The 27,844-nt window shown below is 42.8% G+C and overlaps 1 protein-coding gene across 1 annotated transcript; it reads left to right on the top strand.

The window, feature by feature from the left end:
• LOC121554159 lies at positions 1-26,406 on the top strand. The gene is made up of 3 exons (XM_041867622.2): positions 1-600; positions 17,138-17,190; positions 25,092-26,406. Exons 2-3 carry the CDS (start codon positions 17,159-17,161, stop codon positions 25,915-25,917), a joined length of 858 nt encoding a protein of 285 aa, XP_041723556.2. The 5' UTR covers positions 1-600; positions 17,138-17,158; the 3' UTR covers positions 25,918-26,406.
• Positions 26,407-27,844: the final 1,438 nt, after the last annotated feature.

The raw sequence follows: 27,844 nt of genomic DNA, 5'->3' as shown, positions 1-27,844 counted from the left end.
TTGACAAAAAAAAGTGTATGACAGCATACTCAACTGCAGATCTGTGTGTGTTTTTGTTTATTTGTAAAACTTACTGATGAGCATCTTATTAAAACAATGGAACAGGTTTAGTGACAGGTGACAGGGGATGGCTGTGTCATTGTCATATAAAAGAGGGTCAATTATCTATCTGTGGATAAATGAGATAGAACAAAAAAAAAAAGGCACACTCTTTTAGCACCTAATAGGACCTTATGTAAATGTTGATGTGCATCAGCTCACGTTTTATGTGCACTTCGGAGTCACATGATCGCTCATTAACGCCATGCAAACTCTAGGCAGCCCAAGTCCAGGCCCTGCTTAGCCTAACTTCAGACATTCAAATAGCCGTGCTTTGCCAGAGACATGGGACACAGCAGTCACGGGGGACTTTTCCTTCGGAGCGACAGACGGCAACAAACACTACAAGGAAAGGAGCTATCATAGTCAAATATGAACAGAAGATGCTACCTTCACTTTTCGGATGGTTTGAATTTTTATCCGTGAATTGCTATCCGTCTTATCCGTGAATTGTTGATACCTACGGCGAAACGGTGCCCACAACTTCAGTTAGCGCAACAGGTAAGGTCTCTCTCTGTCTCCTCTTCTTCTGACCGAACATGCGAAGAGAATCAAAGAACCCTGTCAAGTAGTAGATAACTAGAAAAATACGTTATTACACGTTTATAAGTCACGTATTGAGAACAACAACAACAGTGGAAAGTTGTAGTAGTTCAGTAGTTGTTGTTATGACAGGCATATGGCTATTATTTACAAACACGCACAAAGCAGGTTTTCACACCTGTTGCGCGAATTTCATAGGCTTCCCGTCGCATTTCCATGGTTAAATGTAAATCCTTGAACAATATTTGCATGGATACAATTCAATAAGATCAACTTTGGAAATGCAGTTATTGAAAATAAAATACGTTTTGTTTTAGTTACTACTGCACTAACACAAGAGAATAATGGATGTCAAAGAATTAAGAATTTCCAATCAATATAATTAAGGCTATTGGTTTAAACTGTGTGTGTGTGTGAGTCAAAAATGGATTTGTCTTTAACTATATGCCAAACATGTGTTGGAGACTGAAAAGAGACAGGGATAGATCGTTGTGTGACATGGTAGGCCTTTATGATATCAAAATATTCAGAGCTCACCCCCAATAACAGTGATGAATGGGCAGGTCTTATTTAATGTTGGCAATAGCAGTTAATAAAGTTAATGATTGAACAGTAATATCGGTTTGGTCCATTCAGTGGACCATTCAGTAAATCAGTTAAAAGCTGTTTGCTTAGCCTTGGCCACTGTTTGCACTTTCCGATGTGTGCCTAATGCCATGTGAACTTCATATCTATCAGCTGTTGCAAATCTCATCAATTTGCCAAATTTAGGCCTAGCTATTTCTATATGTGGATCATGCAGTACACCACTATTGTGTGTTTCACAGGTAGTGAGACTGCTGTACACACATAGAACTGACCTCATAGGTGTGGGTGTTGTTGAAAATACTCTGAGACATAATGTCATTGGTAAAGGCTACGTATCAGTGCAATGTTGATCAGTGTGGCTCTCTCCTGCCTAAGAACACCTTACGCTGAAGAAGAAGAAGAAGAAGTGTCCTAGTACCCATTTTACCCCTCTTGTAACCTAGTGACCACCAGGAAGTGTCCGCAGGGTCCATTTGCCCTTGGAATACTCAGTTTACCATCCCCCATAACCTTAGGATGAGAACACTGAACTGACCTTAGATCAGTGTATATAGAGTAACTTCCTATTCAGTGGCTCAGTACTGAGACCAACAGCAGGTTTGTTGGCACTATGGGGGTAGTGGGGTTGGGTGAAAATAAATGCTGATAAGAGTTTGAGAGAGAGAGCGAGAGAGAGGGAAGAGAGGTTTGTTTTTAGCTAATGCCCAAGGCCATTTAAAAGGGACATTTGGGGAATACACACACACAACCAAACACACAAACATTGTGTCTATATGACCTCACCACCCCAACCCACATAAACAAAATACTACAGTTTACTATATAATACTATAGTACTTACTAGAGTATCCCTCGATCGTGTAGTACTAACTATATAATGTTGTAGTATACTGCGGAATACTAAACTACACACTGTAGTATCCCTTGATCGTGTAGTGCTTACTATCACATTTTGTAGTATACTGCAGAATACACTGTAGTGTTGTCATGATACCAGTATTGCAATACTACGATACCAGATTTTCCTTGGCAAAAAAATAAAACAAGAAGCATACTAAACTCTATGGTCCTTTAAAACCTACTTTTGTAAAATATTGTGTGCTATAGCTTGCAAAATAAACAAATGTGACTCTGGGTGACAACATAATGCTGTTTTTTCCAACATTAGGACTGTTTTCCTCAAGAAATGTTGTCCGCTTCATGTTTTGTTTCCTTTCCTTCTTTACTTCCTAGTATTGCGATACTGGTATCGTGACAACACTAAAACACTGTAGTATCCTTTGACCGTGTAGTGCTTACTATAGAATTTTTTGGTATACTGTAGAATAATATATTAAATACTACAGTAATGTCCGCAAAAACACTACGTTTTTTAAACTATAGTAATACTACATTATCCAATTTGCATGTGCTCCACCTCTTCCCATCCGCCATATCCAAATTTGTGCCACCCATGAGTGAAAAACCTACATGTACACTACCGGTCAAAAGTTTTAAAACACCTACTCATTCAATGGTTTTTCTTTATTTTTTACTATTTTCTACATTGTAGAATAATAGCGAAGACATCAAACCAAAAAAGTGTTTAACAAATCAAAATATATTTTATATTTGTGATTCTTCAAATAGCCACCCTTTGCCTTGATGACAGCATTGCACACTCTTGGCATTCTCTCAACCAGCATTCACCTGGAATGCTTTTCCAATAGTCTTGAAGGAGTTCCCACACATGCTGAGCACTTGTTGGCTGCTTTTCCTTCATTATGCAGTCCGACTCATCCCAAACCATCTCAATTTGGTTGAGGTCGGGGGATTGTGGAGGCCAGGTCATCTGATGCAGCACTCCATCACTCTCCTTCTTGGTAAAATAGCCCAAACACAGCCTGGAGGTGTGTTGGGTCATTGTCCTGTTGAAAACAAATTATAGTCCCACTAAGCCCAAACCAGATGGGATGGCGTATTGCTGCAGAATGCTGTGGTAGCCATGCTGGTTATATGTGCCTTGAATTCTAAATAAATCACAGACAGTGTCACCAGCAAAGCACCCCCACACCATAACACCTCCTCCTGCATGCTTTACGGTGGGAACTACACATGCGGAGATAATCCGTCCACCCACACCTCGTCTCACAAAGACACGGCAGTTGGAAACAAAAATCTTCAATTTGGACTCCAGACCAAAGGACACATTTCCACCGGTCTAATGTCCATTGCTCGTGTTTCTTGGCCCAAGCAAGTCTCTTCTTATTATTGGTGTCCTTTAGTAGTCGTTTCTTTGCAGCAGTTCGACCATGAAGGCCTGATTCACACAGTCTCCTCTGAACAGTTAATGTTGAGATGTGTCTGTTACTTGAACTCTATGAAGCATTTATTTGGGCTGCAATTTCTGAGGCTGGTAACTCTAATGAACTTATCCTCTGCAGCAGAGGTAACTCTGGGTCTTCCATTCCTGTGGCGGTCCTCATGAGAGCCAGTTTCATCATAGTGATTAATGGTTTTTGCGACTGCACATGAAGAAACATTCAAAGTTCTTGAAATTGTCCGTATTGACTGACCTTCTTGTCTTAAAGTAATGATGGACTGTCGTTTCTCTTTGCTTATTTGAGCTGTTCTTGCCATAATATGGACTTGGTCTTTTACCAAATAGGGCTATCTTCAAATGCATTAAGAAGGAAAGAAATTCCACAAATTAACTTTTAAGAAGGCACACCTGTTAATTGAAATGCACCTCATGAAGCTGGTTGAGAGAATGCCAAGAGTGTGCAAAGCTGTCATCAAGGCAAAGCCTGGCTATTTGAAGAATCTCACATATAAAATATATTTAGATATGTTTAACACTTTTTTGGTTACTACATGATTCCATATGTGTTATTTCATAGTTTTGATGTCTTCACTATTATTCTACAATGTAGAAAATAGTAAAAATAAATAAATAACCTTGAATGAGTAGGTGTTCTGAAACTTTTGACCAATAGTGTATAGTATAGACCATATAGCTCAGTTGGTAGAGCATGGCGCTTACAATGCCAGGGTTGTGGGTTCGTTTCCCACGGGGGGCCAGTATGAAAATGTATGCACTCACTAACTGTAAGTCGCTCTGGATAAGAGCGTCTGCTAAATGACTAAAATTTAAAAATGTAAATATATTGCGTTCCCTACAGGTTATAGAAAAGAGCAGAAGTGCTGAACTATCTGTTGAGACTCCAGTCATACCTTCCTACAGGTTATGGAACATTTCCTCTTAGTATGTGCCTAGTAGGTTTCCTCAAGGAGAAAGCCCCCACTTCTATGTCAAAGATAGTAAAAGAAAATACAGTATAGTAAATACTACAGTAATATCCACAAAAATCCTACAGCAATTATTATAGTATATATTATAGTTTGTACAATAATAAACTTTACTACAGTATACTACAGTCATGTCCACAAAAACAGTGAATACTACAGTAAAGTCCGCAGATACACTACAGAGAATACTGTAGTATACTACAGTAATGTCGGCAAAAACGCTACAGTGAATACTATAGTATAGTTCTGCAAAAACACTACAGTGAATACTATAGTATAGTTCCGAAAAACATTACAGTGAATACTATAGTATATAAATATAGTAATACTACAGTATTTAGAGCATAGTATACCATGGTATACTTTTTTCATATGGTTATCACCCAGTGTATTTTGCATGATTTTGGCCATTGGTAACATTTCAGTGACAGTGAGTTTTACATGGGCTGTGTCAGTGTCAAACAGCTTACATCAATCATGTTAAAAGTCACCAATTTTACTTGACACAGCTTTTTACAGGACAAAAATAATTGTATAGACTAATTTCAGTTTCCTGGAAGTCAATACTGATATGTGTGCTCATTATATATTGTGTGTATTTGATAATCTAATGAGGTCCTATTGCAATCCATCTCATGAGACCACATTTTGTGTACTTTAGTCATCACCATGGCTATGGGCACCAGGGTAACCCATCTGGCCTTACCTGACCTTATTCAAATAAACCCACTAAATGCTGTGTCATTGTGTGTTCATGGCTCGCATTTCGCTCCGAGAAAATCTGTAGGCTGATGACTTTTGGACTGAGGCGTTATATCTGTTAAATGTATTATGATGGCATCACAAACTACTATATTGTGTTTACTTAATTCAGTCACAGTATCAGCTTTTCTGTGAAAGTGCTTTGGTTATCAAGAGCGAGATAAATCTACGCAAAGCTTGTTGCAACTGATTTCCTCTTGTAGCTAGTATAGGCTTGATAAGCTCTCACACTCATCTAACTGCCAAATGCCAAATGCAGAAGAATAAGAGTGAATGAATGGGTGAGGCATAGATTTTGAATCATTTCGTAGGTTCTTAAACGCCACAAAGTTGATAAGAGGGGTCCGAAATGGTCCTCCTATGAAGAAAAGGTGGGCTGTCCTATAAAAACTCACTAACACACATTAACATCCACACACGCACGCGTGCTAGCACACACACACACTCACACACAGTACATTATGTGTTTAAAAAGTTACAGTATGTATTTTCATTGTATTACCACAAGCCAACCTTTCTAAAGGTCTACGGGAGTCACCAGGAAGTAACATTCTGTTCTTGTCTTCCATCTCTTTGTTTGAATAGTCAAAGGGCCCTTCTTCTTTGTTTGATACTGTAGCTTTCTTTTACAGTGGAGAGACTGAGATACAGACTTTTTACAGCTTATATTATTGCCCATCATTGGCCAAATGCTAGCGGATCCCCAGTGTTTAATTAAATAAGCTCTCAGAGGAGAGTTTCAGAGATTGATATTCAACATCTATCTCTCAGGTAAATTATTCTGATGAATAATCATAACATGAAAAATAAATCTTATAGCCCTGTGTTTTGTACATTATGCTACCTGTATTTGGTCTTATTTGGTATGGTGCAATGTTTAGACCATCAACATGAATGTGCAGTGTAATAGATATGGTGGATGGCTTTCACCTATTTAAGAAAAGAACAGCAATCAACGACAACAACTCACAAAACGGAAAACATTGAATTATCTCCAAGTGACTGAGGATTGTGATGGGTTTGGTTGTGCGAGGCACACTTATGGAAAAGTTAAATCAACAACTCGACATCAACTTGAAGTCAACAACTCTCATGGTGTTTATTATACTACACACACAATCAAAGGTAATCAAACTATCCACAAAGTATATAACTACAGTGTATATGTCTTACGTCACTTTGCCTGCAGTATTTTTGTAACAGACAGACCATCAGGCATCTCTAGATATGAGAGACGGAGATAGGGCGGCAGGTAGCTTAGTGGGTAAGAGCGTTGTGCCAGTAACCGAAAGGTCGCTGGTTCTAATCCCCGAGCAGACTAGGTGAAAAATCTGTCGATGTGCCCTTGAGCAAGGCACTTAACCCTAATTGTTCCTGTAAGTCACTCTGGATAAGAGCGTCTGCTAAATGACCCAAAAAAAAAAAAAAAGAGACGGAACACTCATTTTTCATGTAAAGATTAAACCGGCTAGTGTCTTTTCAGTTCAATACTTTGGGCTGAAACCTAGCTTCAGGCCATATGTGAAGCCTATATCCAGAAAAAAAACTTATTCCCCTTGGCTTTTCTCAAATGGATCTGACTGGCAATGCGATGGCTTGCCCCCGATTTTAATCCGATTCACATTTAAGGAACAATCTGCAGCAATCCAACTTTTATTGCCTACTTTTCCAAGATGGAACATTTCAATTTCCTCCCAAGGAAAACGACTAGGAGCATGGGCTCTGCCAAAGGTGATAGGCCTGGAGTTTTTTTTATCACACTCTTTTTTAATCTTCTTTTTATCATCTCATATCGTAAGAAACAGTACTAGGCAACACAATCATAAAATGCAGATAAAATGCTATTACCGCCGAAGAACAAAGACCAATATTGGAATCAATGATAGTTATCTGACACACAGATTGAAATCCGAAGCTCATTATGCCGTTGGAAGTTCTCCACGGGAGAACAATGATTGGTCATTTTGATTATTTTTGATACTCCTGAGTGGCGCAGTGGTCTAAGGCACTGCATCCCAGTGCCAACTGTGCCACTAGAGATCCTGGTTCGAATCCAGGCTCTGTTGCAGCCGGCCGCGACCGGGAGACTCATGGGCGGCGCACAATTGGCCCAGCGTCGTCCAGGGTAGGGGAGGGAATGGCCGGCAGGGATGTAGCTCAGTTGATAGAGCATGGTGTTTGCAACGCCAGGGTTGTGGGTTCGATTCCCATGGGGGGCCAGTATAAAAAAAATATATATATATATGTGTTCACTAACTGTAAGTCGCTCTGGATAAGAGCGTCTGCTAAATGACGTAAATGTAACTCCAAGACTGCCGTTATTGGTTACCAAGGGACCTATGAAGAGGGAGTATTGATGTGGTGTAATAATATGCTCTTTATTGACAGTAGTGACTGTTGCTCACTCATCCCTCCCTAGTTCTCCTTCTTCTGGTGTACTGTCAGTCTTTATCTTTTAGGTCAGTGGTGCACAACTCCAGTACTTGAGGGCTGCGGTGTTTGCTGATATTAATCTTTCCCTTTCAGTATCAGACTGTGTTACAGTAGTAACCATCTCTGAGTTAAATAGGTTGAATCCAAATCTAGCCGTACTCTGGCCCCCAAGGTCTGGAGTTGGGTGTGTACTGTAGCCTAGTTATAGTCAACCTCAGGTAACAGAAGTAACTCATACCTACTCACAACCAGAGGCCTGAAGTCCAAGCAGGTATTTTAGTTTTGCTTCCTTCAACAATTACCACAGAGTGTGCATGCTTGGGAGTGGTCCCGGTACTCTAAATGCTAATAGGCTACTGTTTGTTTAACAGGACGGTTCAGTTAACTTATATTCTCAGGGTCTCTCTCTTGCTCAGCGGAGCATCTTAGTTAGCCCAAGGCAGACCTGCTTTCAAAGACTATTTGAAAACGTTCAAATACTTTCAGCGTTTGCTTTAAGCCCGCCAGGAGTGCCAGGTGGGTTGAGTTTGCGCATTGGGGACTTTTCTTTTGGTTCATTTAGGCAGGCAAGTTCAATCAAGCACAGTTGAAGTTACAAGTTTTATTTGTTGTATGTACAGGATACACATGGTATACACCATCCAACATTGTGATGTGTGTATAGGATGAATGTATGTGTGTGTGTTTGTGTGTGTGTGCGTGCGTGCGTGAGTGTGTGGATGAGTGTATATCTGTGTGGTTTTGTGTGTGAGTTGGTATCAGACCTCATGCCCCGATAGCGTCTGCCCGACAGTAAGGGAGTGAACGGAATGTGGCTGGGATGTGTGGGGTCCTTGATGATGCTGCGGGCCTTCCTGAGGCACCGTTTCGAGTAGATGTCCTGGATGTGTGGGAGTATGGTCCCATCTTCACCACCTGCTTGAGGGCATGCGGTCGTGGACTGAGCAATTCCCCTACCAGGCCGTGATGCAACCGGTCAGGACACTCTCGATAGTGCAGCGGGAGTACTTGGAGGGCGCCCTCTTGACAAGAGTGGTGGTGTTGTTGGTCCATTTCAAGCAGCTTGTACCTGCTTGCGTTGTACACGCACGCGCCACCGAGTCATCAGGGTTCGTTCTGCTGACATTGAATGCTGCAGTACGGGCTCTCCGCATGGTACGGATATCTCTGTTCATCCAGGGTTTTTGGTTGGGGTGTGTCCGGATTGTTATTGTGGGTACAACATCATCACCACATTTTGTAATGGAGCCTGTGACTGAAGATGTATATTCCTCAATGTACCTAAAACAGGTTTTGCTTTGCAAATATCCCCCATCCCTATCTCATTTCAATGGAAACAACAAGCATTTTCTCGAACATATCATGACAACCATTTCCAGGTATATGTTTATCTGTTTTGAACTAGACCATCTGGCGTTAGCATTACATTTTTTACATTTTAATCATTTAGCAGATGCTCTTGTCCAGAGCGACTGACAGGTAGTGAGTGCATACATTTTTCATACAGCATGCTCTGATTACTGTTGGCTCTGGTTGAGGTTAGCACCGAGAGACTAGCAAGAGGAGGATTCACCCATCAATGAATCGCTTCTAGCTTTGAACAGCACTGAAACATGTGGATTGGTACTTCTGTCCTCTCAGAATGGGCTATCAATGGGTTTGAGATCACCGTGGCAAGTGGAGAGACACAAAACTAATGGTCAGAAGCACAATTTGCGTTATAATGGGTTTAAAAGATGAATTAATGAGAAAGGGAAGATATTTTTATCATGCGAATAGGGTCATCCACTGGGTAATCGCACGGAAGCGCACACACACACAGTAAAGAGAGTGGTTGACCCAGCTCCTCAACACAGTGATATTTGTGAAATGTTTGCTCTAGCTAGCTCTGGTTGAATTTGCCCCATGGCCAGGCCAAAGACCCTGTATTGTAAATAACAACACTAACCCTAGGCTTCTGACTGAGAACATTTCGACACTGAAACACACAGCAATGTGCCTCTGGTGTAACACACACCACTGAAGATGAGAAAGGAATTCAGATCATAATAAATCTGGAGCAGGTTTTCATCAAGGATCTCTCTGAACTTTGCTCCGTTCATCTTTTCCTCGATCCTGACTAGTCTCTCAGTCCCTGCCGCTGAAAAACATCCCCACAGCATGATGCTGCCACCACCATGCGTCACCATAGGGATTGTGCCAGGTTTCTTCCAGACGTGACGCTTGGCATTCAGGCCAAAGAGTTAAATCTTGGTTTCATCAGAGCAGAGAATCTTGTTTCTCATGGTCTCAGAGTCTTTATATGCCTTTTGGCAAACTCCCAAGCGGGCTGTCATGTGCCTTTTACTGTGGAGTGGCTTTCCTCTGGCCACTCTTCCATAAAGGCCTGATTGGTGGAGTGCTGCAGAGATTGTTGTCCTTCTGGAAGGTTCTCCCATCTCCACAGAGGAACTTTGGAGCTCTGTCAGAGTGACCATCGGGTTCTCGGTTACCTCCCTGACCAAGGCCCTTCTCCCCTTATTGCTCAGTTTGGCCAGGCGGCAAGCTCTAGGAAGAGTCTTGGTGGTTCCAAACTTCTTCCATTTAAGAATGATGGAGGCCACTGTGTTCTTGGGGACCTTCAATGCTTCAAAAAAAATGTGGTCCCCTTCCCCAGATCTGTGCCTCGACACAATCCTGTCTGGAAGCTCTACGGACAATTCCTTCTCTCATGGCTTCATTTTTGCTCTGACATGCGCTGTCAACTGTGTGTGCCTTTCCAAATCATGTCCAATTTATCACAGGCGGACTCCAATCAAGTTATAGAAACATCTCAAGGATGATCAATGGAAACAGAGAAACTTGAGCTTAATTTCAAGTCTCATATCAAAGGGTCTGAATACTTATGTAAATAAGTTATTTCTGTTTTTTATTTGTAATACATTTGCAAACATTTCTAAAAACCTGTTTTCGCTTTGTCATTATGGGGTACCGTGTGTAGATTGATGAGAAAAAATAAATACATCAATTTTAGAATAAGGCTGTACCGTAACAAAATGTGGAAAAAGTCAAGGGGTCTGAATACTTTCCGAATGCGCTGTATGTTTGGAGTGTTGACAGTGAACATTGTAATTGACTTCAACGAGTATAGGCCTTTACACATCGCACTTCTCAAAAAAAAAATGCTAGGCTCCTGTAAATTGTAATGTATGTGTGAGACACATTCTCAATAAGCAAGATATAGTCTAGACCTTTTGATATGGCGTTATAGGACAGAAAATGTTGAAAAGCCTATGTTAGGAGGAACGTTTCTTTGGTAACCGGATAAGAGGCGCTCTTTGGAAATAGGGATGAATACAAGCCGAATGGAGCGCCAGAACGAATCAGTTGGATGAGCATTTGATTTCCAATAAGGGGGCACGTTTTTTTCATGGGACATCTTACACTTGCATGTGCACATTTTTTAAATCGTTTTTTAGTAAAGACTTGTAATTTAACTGTAAAAATGTATTACCTTTTAATGTGGCATGCATGAACATAACCAGTCATGATGTTTTCATCTGATTGTCAAACAAATCACTTCAAAAAGTTGGTTATATTTGCAAGAATGTTCAAAATAATCCCAGCATCCGAACAGTGCACTGTGCACTCACCAATTTCTTTCAATTCCAGTGATATAGTACAATATTCTTTAGGTGAGGGAGCGCAAAATACATTTTTTAAATGATGCCATAATTTCTCAATTTAAGTTTGTATCGAGAGATGTAGCCTGTTGAGTATCATTGTAGAATAGGCCTATGCATAAAATGCATCCTCCAATGCAACATCTGCTTATGCCCACACATATTGTCTCAATAACATTTTCAATTTTAATACCCTCAAACACCAAGTTAAACATACCTTATTTCAAAACAGGCCATCATAACTGTCAATTGTGAATGATAATTCTTCACGTTTTACCGGTGAAATGTCCAAACTGCATGCCAATAAGTTTCATGGGAATATGTTTTTAGATCTTCTTGAATTACTGTTTTGTGAGTGAATTAAAGCAGATGGTGTTTACAAACTATTAGCCTTTCTTGTATGCATATTTTGTTTCAATCAAAGCATATATCCTGTCTAGTGGCGCCCGCTGTTGAGTTTTGGCCGCATGAGGAATTACATTTGACTATTCAGCTTTAGATAAAGAATGACTGAGGATGTGTTTTTGGTGTAACATATTAAACGGCCTACAATGCCACATTATGCTATTATATGCGGTTCTATTATGTAAAATACTAATTCATCATTTTGATCTTGCGAGACTTTCATCTAACTTTACTAAAGGAGCACCATTGTGAGAAGTGATAATTTCCTATTTGTAATAATAATATTGATGAGTAGGACTATTAGGCGTATGCAACAGAACCTGAGGGTTATTTTAAGCGATTTGAGCGCCCTTCGAATCGTGGTGCTGAAAGGACAGCACTCTAACCATGTGGTCACATATCTATCTGGGTCCACTGCGCAAGAGGGGGTCCTCTGAGTTTTATGAACATCAAGGCAGACATGCAGTGAATTTGGATCCTAGATCTCGTTGGTGTGATGATAAGATTTGTGTGGTAGATCAGTTTGTCTGCATAACCCAGTGGTTCCCAAACTTTTATCCCTTCAAACATTCAACCACCAGCTGCGTACCCCATCTAGCACCAGGGTCAGCGCACTCTCAAATGTTGTTTTTTGCCATCATTGTAAGCCTGCCACACACACACTAAACAATACATTTATTAAACATATGAATGAGTGTGAGTTTTTGTCACAACCCGGCTCGTGGGAAGTGACAAAGAGCTCTTATAGGACCAGGGCACAAATAATAATATAATAATAATCAATAATTTTGCTCTTTATTTAGCCCTCTTACATATAAAGTCTTATTTGTTCATCAAAAATTGTGAATAACTCACCACAGGTTAATGAGAAGGGTGCACATAACTCTGCAATGTAGGGTTGTATTGGAGAGAGTCTCAGTCTTAAATCATTTTCCACACACAATCTGTGCCTGTATTTAGTTTTCATGCTAGTGAGGGCCGAGAATCCACTCTCACATAGGTACGGGGTTGTAAAGGGCATCAGTGTCTTAACAGCGTGATTTGCCAAGGCAGGATACTCTGAGCGCAGCCCTATCCAGAAATCTGACAGTGGCTTCTGATTAAATACAATTTTCACAGAACCGCTTGTTGCAATTTCGATGAGGCTCTCTTGTTCAGATATCGGTAAGTGGACTGGAGGCAGGGCATGAAAGGGATAACGAATCCAGTTGTTTGTGTCGTCCGTTTCGGGAAAGTACCTGCATAATTGCGCACCCAGCTCACTCAGGCGCTTCGCTAAATCACATTTGACATTGTCCGTAAGCTTGAGTTCATTTGTACACAAAAATCATACAATGATGGAAAGACCCGTGTGTCAATACTTTGCGCCTTGATAACCAGCGCACTTCTGTATGTTGTAAATGTGTTACATGGTCGCTGCCCATATCATTGCATAATGCACAAAATACACAATAGTTCAGGGGCCTTGCTTTAACAAAGTTAACCATTTTCACTGTAGTGTCCACAAATTATTTCAAGCTGTCAGGCATTCTCTTGGTAGCAAGAGCCTCTCGGTGGATGCTGCAGTGTACCCAAGTGGCGTCGGGAGCAACTGCTTGCACTCGTGTTACCACTCCACTATGTCTCCCTGTCATGGCTTTTGCGCCATCAGTACAGATATCAACACATCTTGACCACCAAAGTCCATTTGTTGTCACAAAGCTGTCCAGTACTTTAGAAATATTGTCTCCTGTTGTCCTGGTTTCCAGTGGTTTGCAGAAGAGGATGTCTTCCTTAATTGACCCCTCATAAACGTAACGGACATATACCAGGAGCTGTGCCAGGCCCGCCACGTCTGTTGACTCGTCCAGCTGTAACGCATAGAATTCACTGGCTTGTATGCAAAGCAGTAATTGTTTCAAAACATCTCCCGCCATGTCACTGATGCGTCGTGAAACAGTGTTGTTTGATGAAGGCATTGTCTATATAGTTATTCATCATTCATGCCTCCACCAGTAGCGAGAAGATAGGGAAGAAACCACCATTTACCTACATATAGGCTGCTATAGCTTACATATTTATTTACCTTGTAATTCTATCATTTTCATGGAATTTTAGTAGAAATTAAATAATTTATTTAGAATTTATCCAAATACATTTTCTAGAAATATTTTTACCAGCTTCATGTGTTCTGCGCCGCTCCCCAGCGCTACGGCCCAATACATTTTCCATGACCAGCCTCTCGAAGCACTTCATGATGACCGGGGTGAGTGCGATGTGGGCGATAGTCATTTGGGCATGTCCCCTTGGGCACTAAGATCATGGTGGTCTCCTTGAAGCAGGCGGGGACTACTGCCTGGGAGAGGGACATGATGAAGATGTCCGAGAAGACACCGCCAGCTGGTCAGCACACACTGAGGACTAGCCAAGGTATGCAATCTGGGCCAGCGGCTTTGTGAGGATACACATCAGCCTCAGAGAGTGAGAGTCTGTACCACTCTATCATTTTCATGGAATTTTAGTAGCAATTAAATAATTTATTAAATTAATTTATCCAAATTCATTTTTTAGAAATATTTTTACCAGCTTCATGTATTCTGCGCTGCTCCTCCGCGCTAGGGCAGCACTACATCCCAGTTCAATTCGCAAGTGGACGAAACTATCTCACCGGAGAAAGCATCTGAGCGAGCGTAACAGCGCCCCTCTGTCGTATTATATGTAGCCCATGTATCTGATGCTGTCTGGACATAAAGAGTATGACATGCCATACTCTTTTTGTCCAGACAGCAGCAGATACATGGGCTACACATACTGAGACAGAGGGGCGCTGTTTCGCTCGTTCGGATGCTTTATCTGAGAATGATGCGTTTTTCTGTCAGCGCGCGTCTCGGTCAAATAAATTATCAATATTTGTACATGTTATTTGGAAGGGCAAGGAGGTATGATAGGGCGGGCCAGGCCCACTAAGGCCTGCCAATAACGCCGGCCCTGACTGCAGGTAGGCCTACAGTGTGTGAATTGTGAATAATGCAAAAGCATATAGCAAAAGCGTCACTAGCAGACCATTGAGAAACCATTTATGAACAGCTACTTGTGCATAGCCAGCATAAGAACGACACCAGATGCATTGCTGCTGAACCAGCTTTTGCTATAGTAGATTAAGGGTTTTTTAATCAAACAAAACAGAAAACAAGAAATTGTTAAGGGAAAATAGTTTCAAGTTATATGTACGGGATAAATTTTTCTAAATACGAGTGTCACCGAATTATCTAATCTCTCGTTCCATGATGGGAATATAGCCTACATCATGGAGGGGTTTTTACACACATAAAATAATAACAGGAGCTGGCTAAAATAATGAGTTTTATCACTGTTTTGCTGTTGCCAAACTTGATATTTTAACAAAGCTTTGGTGATTAAGATTTATTTCAAAGCGGTCTCACGAGCCAAAACCCTTTATCAATAGTCTTGACGACTTGTCAAATGCATTGGGCATGACAAAACAAACTGCCTTCATTGATAAGAGGGGAGGCTATGCTTGGTTATTAATCAAATGAAATGAAATAGGAAAAAACATACATTTTGTATATTTCTAAATAAGAGGTTTAAAGAGACAAAAATCACATCTCTCTTGTGCCATGTGCATATGGGCACTGTGCATCACGACTGGATAAGCTGCACTTCCGCTGTCAAAATCCATTCCATAACCAACCTACTGCTAAGACCAGCTTTTGGTTGGTCTTAAATATCCCCACCAGCGCATACTGAGATTGCCACTGGCACATGTTTTTAAGGACACACCTCAGATATTACCACCCTTCCCACCTCAAGCGAACTCATTTAAGAGAGGTAAATTACCAATTATGGCGCTATGATTTGAAAATAGAAGAGTGCCGGCTTTAACAGGTTGAAATTGCAAATGAGCGTGCGTTTGACAATTGCGCTGGTTTAACGCCAGCCGGAAATAGAGCCCTATATGTTTTTGGTACTGATTTAGTACTGATTTAGTGTGATCTTGGCGGTTATTAAAGGTGGGTCAAATCACAGAATTGTGCTGTTTATGCCATAGCTAAATCACATGGGAATATTGACTTATTATCTCCCAAAGCCCAGAGCAAGGTTGCTTGTTTCTTTTCCTGCACCTGCACTGACTTCAGAGAACAGGAAAAAAATGAAATGGGTAGGGATTCTCATATACTCATCTCCCAAATGTTTTCAGAACACTAAATATCTAGAGGACATGCAGAAGGAAGCTACTTTTAAAATTGTGTAGACGATCAAGAGAACTCTCCTTTCCGACAACCCAACAGGTGTCATTGAGGGGATTGGCTGAAGCTAATGACCCAATTGAAGGCTTAGCTAAGTGATAGACACGTCCATCCCTGGCATTTGACTGGATCTCTCTATCAAACGGTCCAAAGCCCTTTTAAACCTGCTGTGCCCCTGACCTATCAGTCCTGGGTCATGTTCAGTAGGAAACATTGTAGGAAAACATGATGCAACAGAAGAAGAAAAAATATCTGTGTTATTGAATAGGTAAACATAACCCTGTAACATATATTGTTACTTGTTTCAGTTGAAGTGAATATCAATGTGAATAACAATTTCGAATGCCAACAATTCACTGTCTTTATATCTTAATCATTTCTTACTTCACACTAATGTTTATTTATGTCATAATGCTGTCCGTAAGCACCACATTGTCTCTTGGAAAGAAAAAAAAGTCAGTGCCTTTAAGATGTGCAAGGGGTCATTGGATTTTTTAAAACTTTTTTCTGTTTCTCAGTAAAGACCAAAGCTGGGGGAGAAAGATAATGTGTCCTTGCTACTCTATCTCTCTCTTGCTAGCAGACAGACCCATTCAAGACTCTCTGGTTAATTATTTATCCAGTCAAAGAAATGTTAGACTCTTTCTTTCACACACACAGAAAAATTGTGATGGCTGAATACCAAAGCTTTATCAGTGCTTCAGACAGACACACTGCATCATCCCTGAACACAGCGCTCAGGCGTCACCATGGACACAGAGGGCAAGCCAAGTCTAAACCTGACCTATGAGGTTCAAATCCTCCCGATAGTTCAACAAATGCTACCTCTATGTCACAGGACAGGTGAGAAGAGAACTCTTGGATCAATACATTTAGACTTCTTGAAAGTGTGTTGCTCAGACAGTCTGGGATATAACCTTTCTATCATCTGGGGCTTAAAGAAAATGTCACTGATTGAAAATGTCACCCAGGTTTGATGGGGCCTTGCTTGTCGTTAGAGTTATTGACGCGTGGTGCCCCTAACCTTTCTCTGTGTTTCTACATTGGAGTGGTTATTTATCATTTTAAGTTTGCTTTTTTAGTAACAAAATGCTTTTTGTCCCTTCACAGCTTCACTGCCCAGCTGGCCAGATGGGGTGCCAATGCTGTAGGATGATTAAAAGGTGAGTAGGAGCATTTGTGTGTGTTTGTGTGTGTGTGTGTGTGTGTGTGTGTGCTTCAGGGTTTCCATTAGACTGCTTTTGACAGATAAAAAACGATGAAAAGCCGATAAATTGTTGCCGGCCAAATTGACCGGGAGAAAAAACAATCCCATTGCAAAATAATGCTTTTTATTCATTGATAGAAATATCTGTTGACGTAAATTAATTTGACCGACATGCGTATTGGTCTATAGGTTAATTAGCAAAAAAAATTTATTAAATTGGGGTGTGTGTATTTTCGTTAGTCATCATGTATGCATGTATCACAAGCGCACAGCATACAGAGCCTATTTTGAGCTAAATATCACTTGTCAGACACCGCTAGAACTGCTACTGCAGCTCCTCAGCTCGTTGCTGCTGGAGTGAAAAGTGCTTTTGCGCAACAATTGTAAATGCAATCAAGTGTTAAAAATATTTTTGATGGCCACGATTAAAAAGAGCTACTATTTTTATTTCTCAACTAGTAACTGAAGCATGCCTGTCATTCACCATTCAAGTGCATAGGTAACAGTAGGCAGGCTATCAGCAGTCACCCACCACTTTGCAATGTGAGCTAGAGGCAGTATGCATTTTGAAAACATATATTTAATTGTTTGAAACCTGAATGTTTTACTTCATATTATGAGGCATGTCTTGCCTTGCTTCAAAGTAGCCTAGGTGTCACGATCGTTATGAGAAGCGGACCAAGGTGCAGCGTGATAGGCGTACATACTTTATTGAAGTGTACACACGAACCAAAACAACAAAACGATACGTGAAGTCCTAGGTCATAACACAAACCAAACGGAACAAGATCCCACAAAACGAAAATGCCAAAAGGCTGCCTAAGTATGGTCCCCAATCAGAGACAACGAGCTACAGCTGTCTCTGATTGGGTACCACCCTGGCCAACATAGAAATAAACAATCTAGAACAAAACCCATAGAAAACTAAACATAACAAGTCCACACCCTGGCTCAACATTTAAGAGTCCCCAGAGCCAGGGCGTGACAGTACCCCCCCCAAAGGCGCGGACTGCGACCGCACCAACCAAACACAACAGGGGAGGGGCCGGGTGGGCATTCCGCCTCGGAGGCGGATCCGGCTCCGGGCGTGACCACCACTCTCCCTCTACCCCCCCGTAGTGCCCCTGGTCTGGTCTGGCCCCGCTTGCCGGAGCTGGACTGGACACCGGTGGAGCGGATTGCTCTGGCTCCGGAGTGGAGCAGCTGACCGGTGCCGGACCAGGCACCGGTGGAACAGGCACGGACCGTGCCGGACTGACGACGCGCACCACTGGCTTGGTGCGGGGAGCAGGAACGGGCCGGACCGGACTGACGACGCGCACCACTGACTGGCTTGGTGCGGGAAGCAGGAACGGGCCGGACCGGGCTGACGACGCGCACCACTGGCTTGGTGCGGGGAGCAGGAACGGGCTGGACCGGGCTGACGACGCGCACCACTGGCTTGGTGCGGGGAGCAGGAACGGGCCGGACCGGGCTGACGACGCGCACCACTGGCTTGGTGCGGGGAGCAGGAATGGGCCGGACCGGGCTGGCGACGCGCACCACAGGCTTGGTGCGGGGAGCAGGAACAGGCCGGGCTGGACTGGGAACACGCACCATAGGCTTGGTGCGGGGAGCAGGAACAGGCCGGACCGGGCTGACGACGCGCACCACTGGCTTGGTGCGGGGAGCAGGAACAGGCCGGGCTGGACTGGGAACACGCACCATAGGCTTGGTGCGGGGAGCAGGAACAGGCCGGGCTGGACTGGGAACACGCACCATAGGCTTGGTGCGGGGAGCATGAACAGGCCGGACAGGGCTGACCACGCGCACCACAGGCTTGGTGCGAGGGACAGGATCAGGCCGGGCTGGACTGTGGAGACGGACTGGAGGTCTGGAGCGGAGAGCTGACACAACCCGTCCTGGCTGAATGCCTATTTCCACACAATCTGTGTGAGGATCAGCACAGGACGTACAGGGCTGTGCACTCGTACTGGCACTACAGCTCGTGGCACTGGCGCAGGATATCCGGGACCGAGGAGGGGTACTGGAGGCCACGAGCGTTGAGCCGGCACACTCCGTCCTGGCTGCATGCCCACCTTAGCACGACACGTGCGTGGTGCTAGCACAGGACGTACATGACTGTGCCGGAACACTTGCGGCACAGTACGTGGCTCCGCATACCACGGAACCTGCCCAGTCTCACGCTGCCTAGCCTGAGTACGCGGAGTTGGCTCTGCTCTACCTCTAGGCTCCGCCAACCACCCCTTCCAGCCCCCAAACCTGGTGGCCTCCTCTCCTAGATCGCCGATGCGCCCTGTAGCTGCCCCCCAGCAGCCCCGTCGTCCCACGCCGTGTGCCCCCCAAAAAAATTACTTGGGGGTTGCCTCTCGCGTGTCCGTCGTCGGCACGGTTGGCGCCGTTTCTCCTCTCCTGCCTGGGCATTTATTTTTGCCCATGGCCCTCTGCCCGCGAATATGTCCTCCCAAGACCACCATTCGCCCACCTGGGACATCGCCAACTTCTCCTGTTTGGCACGCTGCTTGGTCCTTTTATGGTGGGATCTTCTGTCACGATCGTTATGAGAAGCGGACCAAGGCGCAGCGTGATAGGCGTACATACTTTATTGAAGTGTACACACGAACCAAAACAACAAAACGATACGTGAAGTCCTAGGTCATAACACAAACCAAACGGAACAAGATCCCACAAAACTAAAATGCCAAAAGGCTGCCTAAGTATGGTCCCCAATCAGAGACAACAAGCTACAGCTGTCTCTGATTGGGAACCACCCTGGCCAACATAGAAATAAACGATCTAGAACAAAACCCATAGAAAACTAAACATAACAAGTCCACACCCTGGCTCAACATTTAAGAGTCCCCAGAGCCAGGGCGTGACACTAGGCAAAATCCAACAATAGAAACGTCATATGGCATTGAAACCAGGATTTCTCTCCTGTTCTATTGGTTTTCATATAAAATTTATTTTTTGTCCAGAAGCCAAAGGCACAATCCTAGTTGTTGCATCTTTAGATTCCCCCTCTTTCTAAGTTTCAAACTGAGATTTTCATTTCTGTCACATATGGAACCGCTCACATCAGGTGTGCTGTTTAGAATGGTGTTTTCCTAGAATTACATTTTGGCAAACATTTCATTATAGGAGTTGCATGTTCTGTTTAGATGAATTACCATAATTGAAATGTGATTTCTGTCATCCTGAGCACGGTGGGCAGATGCCATAATGGGTTATGCACCCAATGCATATGGGTCCGGTAAATTTCTCAAATGGCCGGTAAATTAAAATCTTCCTGGTCACGTTGTCCGGTGTCACATTTTCCTAACGGAAACCCTGGTGTGGGTGTGCGTGCATGAGGGCTTCTGAAGTTTGTCTGTATTAACCCATTGTATTTATGTTTGTGTGAGGAGAGGGGGAAGGTTTACATATTGACAACAGCTCTCCATCTTTAGCGAAGGTCACACTGCTAAACAAAAAATTAAAGATGGTTTTTAAAATCCAGTCCTTATTCTTACTGTCACGAGCTACAGCTACAGTATTCCCTGTATAGCCTTATCTATCCTATTGAACCAGATAGATGTTCTGAATGTCACTGTACATTCTCCTCCCATCCTAATGATTTCTTGCCTTCTGTTTCATGTAGATAGACATTATAAAGTGTCCCGACTCACAGTGACCTATAACATTGGCTTTCTGTATAAACATCGGGTCAATATCCCCATACTCATCTCATCACCCTCCTCTCTCGGCTTACTTTGCTGTAAGTGTGAATGTAAGAGGAAAGGGGGAAGGAGTAATACTTTTTGATTGAATATAAATGAAAAGGGATACACCGATTCACATACCGTAGTCTGTAATCCCTCCAACACACACACACACACACACACACACACACACACACACACACACACACACACACACACACACGCCTCTCTTTCGCATGTACAGGAAGGTAGAAAGACACACACACACACACACAACCTCTCTGTTTCTCACACTTTAAAATGCATGTGCACACACACTCACACACACACACACACACCTCCCCTTAATTATTCTCAGTGTCACATTTCTTGGCTTAGCCATCTCCTGAGCGTATTAAACGGATTGGCTGGGTGGGACTGTACTGTAGGTTACTGGGTCAGTTCCCACTTTGGCTGCCTGCCCCCTCTCTCCAGTCTCTCACACCTTCTCATACCTGATCACAAATCACACAGGACTCCTGTGAAATCTATCAAGGCTGTTTTAGAAGACCAAATAAGTTACTACACCTCTTATTGCTGAAACATTTGCCTAGAACCACTTCGATTAGAATAGTAGCTAGCAGTAGTAGATGGATAGCTTTTTGGTTTGCTTAAAAAACTTGCAGACATCTGTATGATTTATCCTCTAACTTTTTGCATTCCTTTGTTCAGGGAATTGATTGCCTCTACTACCTGCATTTCCTCTTTAGCATTAGACTGGCACTTCTTTGTATTGTAGTCACATCCGGAGTGGTATCTTGTGTGTTGTTGTGGCATCTCATCTATATAGTTAGCTCCACCATGTTCACCCAATCAGCCGATTTACATCACAGACATTCTTCGGTGGCACAAGCTGAAAATCCACATCCTCTTTCCCCCTGCCTTGGCTATCACAATGAGACCCAATTCCCCAGCTCTTATTAGAAAGGAAATACACTATGTACAGTTGAAGTCGGAAGTTTACATACACTTAGGTTGGAGTCATTAAAACTATTTTTCAACCACTCCACAAATGTCTTGTTAACAAACTATAGTTTTGGCAAATCTACTTTGTGCATGACACAAGTCATTTTTCCAACAATTGTTTACAGACAGATTATTTCACTTATAATTCACTGTATCACAATTCCAGTGGCTCAGAAGTTTACATACACTAAGTTGACTGTGCCTTTAAACAGCTTGGAAAATTCCAGAAAATGATGTCATGGCTTTAGAAGCTTCTGATAGGCTAATTGACATCATTTGAGTTAATTGGAGGTGTACATGTGGATGTATTTCAAGGCCTACCTTCAAACTCAGTGCATCTTTGCTTGACATCATGGGAAAATGAAAAGAAATCAGCCAAGACCTCAGAAAGTCTGATTCATCCTTGGGAGCAATTTCAAAACGCCTGAAGGTACCATGTTCACCTGTACAAACAATAGTACGCAAGTATAAACACCATGGGACCACGCAGCCATCATACCGCTCAGGAAGGTGACGCGTTCTGTCTCCTAGAGATTAACGTACTTTGGTGCGAAAAGTGCAAATCAATCCCAGAACAACAGCAAAGGACCTTGTGAAGATGCTGGAGGAAACAGGTACAAAAGTATCTATATCCACAGTAAAACGAGTCCTTTATCGACACAACCTGAAAGGACGCTCAGCAAGGAAGAAGCCACTGCTCCAAAACCACCATAACAAAAGCCAGACTACAGTTTGCAACTGCACATGGGGACAAAGATACTTTTTGGAGAAATGTCCTCTGGTCTGATGGCCATAATGACCATCGTTATGTTTGGAGGAAAAAGGGGGTGCTTGCAAGCCGAAGAACACCATCCCAACCGTGAAGAACGGGGGTGGCAGCATCATGCTGTGGGGGTGCTTCGCTGCAGGAGGGACTGGTGCACTTCACAAAATAGATGGCATCATGAGGAAGGAAAATTATGTGGATATAGTGAAGCAACATCTCAAGACATCAGTCAGGAAGTTAAAGCTTGGTAGCAAATGGGTCTTCCAAATGGATAATGACCCCAAGCATACTTCCAAAGTTGTGGCAAAATGGCTTAAGGACAAAAAAGTCAAGGTATTGGAGTGGCCATCACAAAGCCCTGACCTCAATCCTATAGAAAATGTGTGGGCAGAACTGAAAAAGCGTATGCGAGCAAGGAGGCCTACAATCCTGACTCAGTTACACCAGCTCTGTCAGGAGGAATGGGCCAAAATTCACCTAACTTATTTTGGGAAGCTTGTGGAAGGCTACCCGAAACGTTTGACCCAAGTTAAACAATTTAAAGGCAACGCTACCAATACTTATTCAGTGTATGTAAACTTCTGACCCACTGGGAATGTGATGAAATAAATAAAAGCTGAAATAAATCATTCTCTCTACTATTATTCTTACATTTCACATTCTTAAAGTAAAGTGGTGATCCTAACTGACCTAAGACAGGGAATTTTTACTAGGATTAAATGTCAGGAATTGTGAAAAACTGAGTTTAAATGTATTTGGCTAAGGTGTATGTAAACTTCTGACTTCAACTGTATCAGAATAGGAACCGATGGGGTTGCTTTTTCTATTTATTCACAGAAGACTCATGCAATACACTTGCCAATTTGTCTGTTTTGTGAAGAAATAGTTTTTGGGTTGTTATTGGTTATTTTTCCTGGGAATCCTACCTAAGCTTCTGTCTCACTTTTTGAAAGAAGCCTGAAATTCCACCTTGGCAGACACAGCTGTAGCCTGAACTTGGAGGAAAGACAAAATGGAAAACATTATTTTCTCAGTTTATAATTGTGAGGAGAGAGGGAGGGAGGGAGCAGGTAGAGGGAAGAAACGCAAGTGAAGGATACATTGGGGAGAGGACAATTGTGGGGAGAGAGAAGAAAGAAAAGAAAGAAAGAAAGAAAGAAAGAAAGAAAGAAAGAAAGAAAGAAAGAAAGAAAGAAAGAAAGAAAGAAAGAAAGGTGGGGGAAAACTTGAAGGAAGATACTCGAGTGAGGGAATGAGAAGAGGACTGGAGAGAGGGAGAGGTTGTGGAGGACAATATCATACAGCGAGAGGATGAGTGCTCAAACACAGAGAGGAGAGAGGGGTGAGGTTGAAGCGAGAGGGAGAGGTAAAGGGTTGAGGACAGACAAGCTGAGCAAGAGACACCACTTTGAGGTGTGAGATGGTGTGTGGGGGTTGTGTGATTTGTGGGGTATGAGGAGTGCTCAGGGAGTGCATGGTGAAAGAGAGAGGGAGTGTGTGATCAGCATAAGGTGCTCACAGCTGGAAGTGTCTGACAGCCTGTTACAAAGTCCACAAATAAAGGCCCCTATCTATACTGCCCCTGTACTATCTGTGTTAGTGTTTACCTTTCTCACTCTCTGTCTCTCTGATCTCTCTCTGTTGCTCTCTCTCTATTTCTGTCGCTCTCTCTCTCTCTGTCATTCTCTGTCTCCCTCTACCTCTATTTCTCTCTCCTCAGACACAGGGGCATACAACAACAAAACAGAGAAAGGAGAAATATGCATAACATTTGTTTACATCAGACATTTTGAAAAAGACACTCAGGGGTACCTTTGCATCAGCGTCCTCTGAACTAATGTGGTCTCTTATCTCAAACCCCTGTTATTGTTCTTCACAGATGTTTTTTCTATTGCTGATGCATATTTTATCTTAAACAAAAGGTGTGTGTCCACTCCGGTGTGTGTGTGTGTGGTGTGAGGTGTATTGGTAGTGTCTTTCACTACTAGGAGAGGTGTCCTTGTTTTGACAGTGTGCAAGGGGGTGTGTGAGGGTGTTTAATCGATTCTCAGGCAAAGCTGACACCCTGAGACTACTGTGTCAATGTGCCTAAATAGCCTGCCTCTCGTATTTCTTCTCTGTGTCTTAGAGAAACAATGAAAGTCATGCGTGACTGGTCCTTGGAAGTTGACAGTTCTCTATAGAACACAGGGACTGTTGACAAGACGGGAATAATAACTATTGTTATTGAATTGCTATTTGATTTATTCACATTTGTAAATAAACGTGAACTGCTGAATTAACTAAACATGCTATCTATGTGTTTATCTTTGTCTGTATCTAATGGTCTCCCTCTCCCCTTTCTCTATCTCTCTCTATCTCTTCCTCTCTTCTTCCCTCTCTCAGTTACATCTATGATCCGACCGTTCCGGTGGATGTCCACGGCAGGAAGAGGGACCCGGCAGAGAGCTCTCTCTACCGGCCCCACTACCTCCCAGCAGACGGTGTGGACCAGTCCAACACCAAGCAGAAGCAGGGCTTCCACAACCTGGGCTTCAGCAACAACAACAAGTACAACGATGAAGGAGGTGGAGGACGAGGAGGAGGCCTCAAGCTGGAGATCGACAACAACCAGATCAACAAGCTTCACGCCGTGCCCGCCAACCCAGAGAGGGGGCAGGCAGTCAAGCCTTGGGCAGGGGAGGGTGGTGGTGGTCTGTATATCCTCCATCCAGAGGGCCAGGTGCCAAGACAAGATCCATCTAAGGGCCCCAGCCAAGTCCCAATCTACCCCAACACACTCTCCCTGGATCATAGTCACAATCTGACCCACTTGGGTGACAATGACTCCCACAAGATTAGGATGGTCCAAAATGGCTTGAACGCCTCCATAGGGGACCGGTCCGGAGTTGGGTGCTACACCTCGTTGACGGACGAGCTGGATGAGGGGGTGGGGGGCACGCCTGAGTACCTGTGCGACACGGGGGACGAGGCGAGCGTCCTGTCTGCGGACATTCCAACCAGTACGACTAGCCTGTCCTCGGCAGACACGAAGGATGATAGGAGGGCGCCGGACGCCACTACCGTAGAGAGTGGGATCGGGATCTCGGTGACGAAGAGCGACGATCAGGGAGGGGAAGAAGATGACGTGCAGAGCGTCACAGACTCTATGGTGGCGGAAGCTCTGGGGGCTCTAGAGGCAGCGACCGCCGGGGAGGACTATGAGGACTAACTCTTTAAAAACTCTTCAATCTTTTCTACAAGGCCTCTAACTATTCCAAAAAACACAATCTAACTTTGATATATATTTAGCTTCAATATCTGCTGGGGTGAACAGAACAATATTTAAAAAAAACTAAAATATGGATTTATTTTTTAACATACTGTAGATCATACATTTTTTTCTAGTGAGTCACGGACATATGTGTGACTATTTTTCCAGGGATTGGGTTGCGTAACGGTTGTCTGTTGCCTTAATGTTTGTTGTACTCTGAGGAGCAAGAGAGAATAATACTCTTGGCACTCGACTGTGAACATTCCCAGTGACTTAATCTTAATTCCTAAACTACAGTACATTTGACACTCCTTGGTCTACACTGAGTATACCAAACATTAGGAACACCGTCCTAATGTTGAGTTGCAACCCCCGACCCCCCATTAGAACAGCCTCAATTCATCGGGGCATGGACTCTACAAGGTGTCGAAAGTGTTTCACAGGGATGCTGGCCCATGTTGACTCCAATGCTTCCCACAGTTGTGTCAAATTGGCTGTATGTCATTTGGGTTGTGGACCATTTTTGATACACACGGGAAACTGTTGAGTGTGAAAAACCCAGCAGCGTTGCAGTTTTTGACACAAACCAGTGCGCCTGGCACAACCGGTGCACCTGGGACCTACTACCATACCACGTTCAAAGGCACTTACATTTTTGTCTTGCCCATTCATCCTCTGAATAGCACACATACCATGTGTCAATTGTCTCAAGGCTTAAAAATAATCATTTCACCTGTCTCATCCCCTTCATCTACACTGATTGAAGTGGATTTAACAAGTGACATCAATAAGGGATCATGCAGTAGCTTTCACCTGGATTCACCTGGTCAGTCTGCCATGGAAAGAGCAGATGTTCTTAATGTTTTGTACACTCAGTGTATAGTTCTACATTTCTATGTTCCACCAACATAGTTCTACAGTGCTTATAGAATTTATATTTCTATATTCTGTTCTATAAATGTTCTATTCAGTGGACATACATTAAGTACACGCTTAGAAAAAAGGTTTCCAAAGGGGTTCTTCGGCTGAACCCTCTGGAAAGGGTTCTACATGGAACCAAACATTTTTTTCAAAGGGTTCTGCTATGGGGACAGCCAAGGAACCCTTTTAGGTTCTAGATAGGTTATTGCCATGGCTTTGTTTGTCTTCAGAGAGCTTGCTGTGCTTCATTGTATGAACACACATTGACAGGTCATCTCCAGCTATCTATTTTTGTATTGTATCCATGTTGTTGTTGTTTTTTTACTAGTTTTTCCTATGTTATTTATATCCTGACTGGTTGGCCCAGACCTTTCAGAGACATTGCCCAAAGCTTGGAGAAGAGAATTAGACAAGTGAAGAAAAATACAATAGAGGTAACCACATGGGTTGTTGTTGTTCCTGTCTGTTGTCTAAACAGTGACGTTAGTTCAGCTTACAACCTCCCATTGTGAAGCATACTGGGCTGACCGAGGGCAGACATGATGACATAAGACCCTATGAAAGGAAGGAATGATATCACTGATATACTTAGCATTTTCCCTCTTATGAAAACATTATACATTTGTGAAGGGTCTTTGTTTCAATGAAGGAACATTCTTTTTTTTATCATGACTATCCTTTTAAAGTCATTGTTTGTTTGCCAAAATCATTTCTATTCAAATGTATATATACATAAAAGGCATTTAGATATTTAATTTGCTATGATATGTACTGCAAAGTAGCCATAAATTATTTTTTAATCAAAGCACAGACATTTTCAGGGGCACAATATTTTAAGAAAGATAATAGGTCATGTTTCTATGGTTGCTCAAAAATCCCTATATTCCTCTCATACACACCCCTCTCCCTCTTCTCAAAATCTTAATTTTTTCCCCTTTATCTTTCTTTCTTTCTTTGTCTCTTT

The sequence above is a fragment of the Coregonus clupeaformis genome, unplaced genomic scaffold (assembly GCF_020615455.1).
Source record: "Coregonus clupeaformis isolate EN_2021a unplaced genomic scaffold, ASM2061545v1 scaf0023, whole genome shotgun sequence".
In the NCBI taxonomy this organism is placed as follows: domain Eukaryota; kingdom Metazoa; phylum Chordata; class Actinopteri; order Salmoniformes; family Salmonidae; genus Coregonus; species Coregonus clupeaformis.
This window is presented reverse-complemented; position numbering and strand designations above follow the sequence as displayed.

Coding starts and splice junctions, on each gene's coding strand:
- LOC121554159 (XM_041867622.2), top strand. CDS start 17,159: ATGGGGTGCCAATGCTGTAGGATGATTAAAAG. Junction 17,191..25,091: donor TGCTGTAGGATGATTAAAAG/GTGAGTAGGAGC, acceptor TCCCTCTCTCAG/TTACATCTATGATCCGACCG.